The following is a 7,175-nucleotide window of genomic DNA, read 5'->3' as shown; positions in this document are numbered from 1 at the left end:
TTTCAGCCTTTAGGTTGTCACTACCGATGTGCCATGTAGTCATTGTGTAGAAGGTTAGTAGTCATGTAGATGTATTATCTCCCTTCAACTCTTAGAGCGAAATGCGGCAGATGCTGGACCAACCCCATCTCATAGAAACTACGAGATCGCTCCAAGGATGCCAAATGGACGCCTTCAGCATCCAAAGTAGCGAACTGATCAAAGAACGATGTTCAATAAGTGAAACACATTAAGGGTCTATTTGGGAGTGTTTGAGGAGTCTAAAAGTGCGTTCAACACTAAAAAAGTTCGTTTAAATAATAATAATAATAATAATAATAATAAAAAAATAAAAAAAAAAAGGTACTCATTTGGAAAAAAAAAAAATTGAAAACGCTTTTAAGGGCATAAAAAACCTTTGTCAAAACACACATTTAGATTTTTAAGCTTTTGTCAAAAAATGTTTTTTGACTTAAAAATTCTATTTTTCAAACGCTATCCTAAACAAGCACCAAGTGTCCATTATAAATTTGGGCAATAAGGATTGGAGAATAGCAATCACTTATTCTTAAAACCAAAGAGTCAATCGCTCAAAATTGGGTTGCTTAGAGCCTATTTGGGATTGGGTTTGAAAATTAGAGATTTTAAGTCAAAAAGAGCTTTTGGGTAAAAGCTTTATTTTTAAGCTTTTGTTAAAAGTGTGTTTTTGACCATTTTTAGGCTTTTTAAACCTTTAAAAGCGTTTTTAATTGTTTTTACTAAACGAGTACTTTTTTTCTCAAACGAACTTTTTGAGTGTTAAAAGCACTTTTAGGCCTCTCAAACGCAATCCCAAATAAACCCTCAATTATGGGATCACTTCTTTCAACTCCAGGCCAACAAAGCAACCATTGCTTGAATGAAGCAGACCAAATTGAGAACTGGGAAAGTTATCTTGTGTGCCAACGTTATTCTCTTTACTTGAAAATGATCAACGTCTCCTCCTTCAACACGGGTAAACTGAGTTTTGACGATTTATTTTTTGGGTGATCTTGCGAGGACTTGTTTGTTCCCATTCAGCTATTCGTTTTCTTTAATTGCTGCTGTTCTTTTTCTGTTTCGTGGACATTTCTTTTCTTTCACAAAGATGGTTGAAAGGCCTGGAGAGAAGAAGGCAAACATATTGCCACGATTTCTGTGTAAAAGCTTGGACATGAATGAAAGGAAAATTGCCGTTCCACAAAGAGATTGAGAAGAATTTCATGGTGCAGGCCCTTTATTAAAACTATTAACAAAGCCATGTGATAAGACAAACAAAAGGTTTTGTTCACATAAATGTCACACTTAAGTCATCGTTCATCGCCCTGCCACCATGTGGATCTTTCTGGGAGGCTTTACAAATTACACTAAACAAAAGATTGTACACAAGATGCATGTTCCTGGGAAATCAGAACCTCCAAATACTTCACAGTGAAGGAGCAGAATTTGCGGGAGCAAACTTAATGGAAACACTGTTAACACAGTGGCGTTCATCTGTAGGAGTTTTGAACCCCTCCCCCTTAAAAACATGACCCAAGTGCCCACCGCAAGCTGTGCATGTAATTTCAGATCTCCTCCCATCTGGGTCCGGCTGCAAAATTGTTCTATCAATCATCAATTCCACTTAAAAATGTTTCATAGCAATGAAAACAACAACAATAACTGAGGAATAGACTCACAGTGCGAGTTATGGCTTCAGGGAAACCCTCAAAGAAGGCAGGCCAACCACAGCCAGAGTCAAATTTGGTTGTGGATTTATAAAGTGGTGTTCCACAACCAGCACAGTTGTAAATCCCTTCTTCATAAAACTTATTATATTCCCCGGTGCCTTTCAGCCTGTAAATTATGAAATGTTAGTATAGCAACAGCCCAAACTCATCTAAACTATATAAGACTTTATTGGGTAATTTGGTATGTTAGTATAACAAAAGAACAAACTCATCTAAAACTACACGACTCAAAGGCAATGTGAGGGTGTTTATGAGTACTACAGGAACCACAAGTCTAAATTTTCAATTTGTTTATTAAGTCAGCCATGTCTCAGAACAATTATGAAATGCTCAGGTGAATCAAAACCAAGAGCCTAGCACCTGCTCGAGCACATAGTCACATTGGCTCGATCAAAGTATCACATGCAAGATTGAGGGTTGCGACCTTGGATAACAGACTAAAACAAAACACAAATTTGCCAAGGAAAAAAAACTGATTCACCAAAAAAAAAGGTTGACTAAGGAGCAATAGCAAACCATCGGGAAGCATAGTTACTTTTTATTTTAAAAAAAAAAAAAAAAAAAAAAAAAAAATCTGCATCAGAAACTAAAGGGTAAATTAATTCTTCAAAGCCACAACAGTTCATGTTGCAACTCACACGAAAGTATTTAGCATCCTTAGAGAACAATTACATCTAGTATGAGAAGCTTGTTACAAACTTAATTATACAACCCAACAAACCTAAAGACCATTAAATCTGCAAAGAAAACTATCCAAAAATAAAAGGTTGGCAGAAAACAAGTAATAACGAAATATTGAATCCCCAAAAAAAGGAAGGCTGCCTAAGGAGCAATAACACCCATTTGGAAATAATAGTTCAGAATATTTAATATTTTCAGCATTCTGCATCAGAAACAAAAGGGTAAATTAATTGTTCAAAGCAACAACAATTCATGTTGCAGCTCACACCCATATGTTTATCATCATCAGCAAACAACAAGTACATTTAGTATGAGAAGAATGTCGTGGACTATCAGGTGCGTTTGACCCCAAAACACATTTGAAAAAAATGGCCTCGTGTGGGGCAAAGTGGTTGCACGTTTAAAAATGTGCGATTCAAAAGGTAAAACCACAATTTTACCAAAACCTTTAACTGTGTTTTGAAATCGTTATTTTTTCAAACTACACGTTTTGAAACCGTTAAACCAAATGGACACTAAATCTACAAAGAATCTAAGAACCCTTAAATATACAAAGAAATAAGGACCCTCAAATCTAACCAAAAAAAACAAAGGAAAAAATTCTCACTATAAAATTGACAAAAGAAATAATAAAAATAAAGAAAGATTGACAAAATAGCAACCGTTCATAACCAACAGTTCTAAATACTATATTTAGAACATTCTACATCAGAAACAAAAGAATAAATTAATTCTTCAAATACACAACAATTCATGTTGTGGCTCACAACCATATGCCCATCATATGAAAAGTTAAAACACAGTAAAACTAAGGACCCTTAGAGCTACAAAGAAACGAGGAGAAAATTCTATCTGAAGTTTGACAAAAAAAGAAGATTAACTGAAAACAAGGAATAAATACATTGACAAAAAAAAAAAAAAAAGATGATTAAGGAGAAATAGCGGATCTAATAGTTCCAATTGCTATATTTTGATATTCAGCATCAGAAACAAAAGGGTAAATTAATTGTTCAAAGCCACAACAATTCATGTTGCAGCTCACACCCATATGTTTATCATCATCAGCATGAAAAGATTGTTGCAGACTTAAGTGTGAGTTTCACCCCACAATTTTGCAAGCGAAAGTGCATTTGAAAAAAATGGCAGGTTGAAAACGTGAAAAAAACCAAGTTTTCAAACCACAAGCAAGGGGATTGGATTTTTAAAAATGCACAATTTTAAAGGCCGAACCACGATTTTACCGATCGCTTAATTGTGTTTTTTAAAATTGTGTTTTCATTAACAACATTTTGAAATCGTTATTCTTTCAAACCCCCCGTTTTGAAACTGCTAAGCCAAATGGACACTAAATTTTTCATTAACAACATTTTGAAATCGTTATTCTTTCAAACCCCCCATTTTGAAACTGCTAAACCAAATGGACACTAAATTTACAAAGAATGAAGAAGAAGAAGAAGAAGAAGAACAAAAAAACAATTAGTTCTGAAAAAATATAAACAAACAACAAGAAATAAAGAAAGATTGACAAAAAAAAAAGGTTCAGTAAAGAGCAATAGCAACCATTAGTTCTGAATACTACATTTTGAACTTTGTACAAACATCAGAAACAAAAGGATAAATTAATTCTTCAAAGCCACAACAATTCATATGAGAAGACTTTTGCAAACTTACAACTCAATAAAACAAAGGACCCTTACATCTACAAAGAAACAAGGAGAACATCATCTGAAGTTTGACCAAAAAAGAAGATTACCTACTTCTACTTTTTCTGAATTTCTAGATTTATGCTCTTCTTTCTCTACGGAGTAGGGGTCTCTCGTATACTCTCTGTGCACGTGTTGCTTGAATATACATTATTTATCCCAAAAAAAAAAAAAAAAAAAAAGAGATCAACTGAAAACAAGGAATAAAGACAGATTGACAAAAAAAAAAAAGGTTGATTAAGGAGAAATGGCAACCATTTGGATCTAATAGTTCCAATTGCTATATTTTGAACATTCTGCATCAGAAACAAAAGGGTAAATTAATTGTTCAAAGCCACAACAATTCATGTTGCAGCTCACACCCATATGTTTATCATCATCAGCAAACAACAAGTACATTTAGTATGAGAAGATTGTTGCGAACTTAAGGTGTGTTTGACCCAACAATTTTGCAAGCCAAAGTGTGTTGAAAATGTAAAAAAAAATCACGATTTCAAAGCACTTGCAAGGGGGTTGCATTTTAAAAAACATTAGATTTTAAAGGCCGAACCACGATTTTACAAACCGCTTAATTGCATTTTTAAAAATTGTCCACTAAATCTACAAAGAAAGCAAGGACCCTTAAATAACCCCAAAAAAAAGGAAAAAAGAAAAGAAAAGAAAAGAACGAAAGAAAGAAGGTTGGCTAAGTAGCAATAGCAACCATTTGGAACCAATAGTCCTGAACGCTATATTTTAGACATTCTACATAAGAAACAAAAGGATAAACTAATTCTTCAAAGCCACAACAATTCATGTTGTGGTTCACAACCATATGCCCATCATATGAGAAGACTTTTGCAAAATACAACACAATAAAACTAAGGACCCTTAGATCTACAAAGAAATGAGGAGAAACGTTTTTCTGAAGTTTGACAAAGAAACGAAGATCAACAGAAAACAAGGAATACAGACAGATTGACAAAAAAAAAAAAAACAAAAAAGGTTGATTAAGGAGAAACACCAACCCTTCGGATCTAATAGTTGCAATTGCTATATTTTGAACATTCTGCATCAGAAACAAAAGGGTAAATTAATTGTTCAAAGCCACAACAATTCATGTTGCAGCTCACACCCATATGTTTATCATCATTAGCAAAAAACAAGTACATTAAGTATGAGAAGATTGTTGAGGGCTTAACGGTGTGGGGCATTTCACCCCACGATTTCGCAAGCCAAAGCATGTTTGAAAAAAAAATGCACGTTTTCAAACTATAGGTGAGAGGATTGTGTTTTTTAAAACATGCAATTTTAAAAGCTAAACCACCAAACATTTAACTGCATTTTGAAATCATTATTTTTTCAAACTGCATGTTTTAAAACCGCTAAACCAAATTGACACTACATCTACAAAAGATTTTAAGAACCCTTAAATATACAAAGAAATAAGGACCCTTAAATCTACCAAAAAAAAAAAGCACTCTCTCAGGTTACAGGACCTCAATAATCCCTAATTACAACCTGCTACATAAACAAATAAAATCAAATTGAATCTCCCAGAAGAAGAAGAAGATGAAAAAGAATTGATTTCCTAGGTTACAGGACCTCAATAATCCCTAATCACACCGTGCTACAGAAACAAATAAAATCAAACTGAATCTCCCAAAATCACTCACCTAAGATAATAAAAGTAGAAGAAGAAAAAAATCTAGTAGTTTCCATAAAAAAAAAAGTTTGATATTTACTTGGATTCAAAACAATTCCGGCTCCATTGGATGTTATGTAAGGGAAGTAGTTAGGCGCGTTCAACTTGTTTTTATTTTTTTTCCATAAAAGGGTATGATATTGTAATGGCCTTTTGGGAAATCAATGCAAATCTGCATATTTATAGTTTTAACCTAGAACAAAGTCTTCTACAATTCCTTTTTTCAATTAAAAAAAAAAAAAAAATTTAGCAAAATATAAACAATGGACGTAGCATACATTTACTCAATGAACCATGTTCAACAAAACAAATTTCTGCTCCAAACGCAAAATTAAACCCCAAAACAAAATTTAAAAAAAAAAAAAAAAAATCAGCAAATTCATCAGAAGGATGTCCTCGGAAATCGATTACATGCCCAAAATGCCAAATACCTATTAAAATAAACTTCTCTTTGACCTCATTCAAACATGAAAAAAGAAACAGGAGATCCACTTTTTTTCTAATAAATAACATTTTAGCAACAACCCAAAATATATGGAATACGTACATTAACAACTCAATAGCATAAATTTGTTCAATTTAACCATGTTCAATTAAAGAAATTTCAGATCTGGCAAAATCAGACCAAAAAAAAAAAATCAAAATCAGTTAATTCATCAGATCCTATCCTCAGAAACCGATAACACACCCAAATAGCAAAATACCCATCAAAGCAAACCTCTCTTTGACGACATTAAGACATGAAAAAGAGACAGGAAATTACTCTGTCCCTTTCTGTCGAAGAATCCGAAACTGCTCGGGAGAGAGTATAGCCCTCCAATCCTCCTCTGTTTTCTGAACCGAACCCGGTGCAGCCATTCCCACCACTCTGCTACTAACTGTCTATCACAGCTTCAAGGTCACAAACAAGACTATAAAAATGAATCAAACTAGCCCGTCTGGAGACTGATTCAAGGAAAAATAATAATTTCCTGGGAAAGTGAACGTGGACGGAAAATTGGGACGTGGGGCTCTAGGCGAAGTAGGTCGCGGGAAGTGCTAAAGATCGACGTGGCCCAATTTAAATTTGTGGCTGTGTTTGCCCCCATCCAGGGCGATAGTGCGCAGCACTGTTACAGCTATAGTAACAACTGATTCTTGGTTTCTGCAACTCAAAAAAATCATCTCAACTTTCAAAAATAACTATTTTTCTATTCATTTCCCAACCGATAATTCCAACTAAGTAACTATTTTTCTATTCATTTCCCAACCGATAATTCCAACTAAATATATATATTTTAAGAAAATGAAAAATATTATTAAAAAAAAAAAAAAATCGGAGAACCATCGGGGTGGCTCCTTTGCCAACATGGGGTGGCCGAACCACCCCATTTTTGGCCA

General features: G+C 34.0%; 1 protein-coding gene across 1 annotated transcript; it reads right to left on the bottom strand.

Moving 5' to 3' along the window:
* Nucleotides 1–1,206: 1,206 nt before the first annotated feature.
* Nucleotides 1,207–6,894, bottom strand: LOC132187594 (peptide methionine sulfoxide reductase B5-like). The gene is made up of 3 exons (XM_059601955.1): nucleotides 6,559–6,894; nucleotides 1,677–1,833; nucleotides 1,207–1,588 (listed from the first exon to the last, which is right to left on the bottom strand). Exons 1-3 carry the CDS (start codon nucleotides 6,651–6,653, stop codon nucleotides 1,424–1,426), a joined length of 417 nt encoding a protein of 138 aa, XP_059457938.1. The 5' UTR covers nucleotides 6,654–6,894; the 3' UTR covers nucleotides 1,207–1,423.
* Nucleotides 6,895–7,175: the final 281 nt, after the last annotated feature.

This window comes from Corylus avellana, chromosome ca1 (genome assembly GCF_901000735.1).
Source record: "Corylus avellana chromosome ca1, CavTom2PMs-1.0".
NCBI classification, from domain to species: Eukaryota; Viridiplantae; Streptophyta; class Magnoliopsida; order Fagales; family Betulaceae; genus Corylus; species Corylus avellana.
Note: the sequence above shows the minus strand (reverse complement) of the source record. Positions and strands in the feature narration are given on the sequence as shown.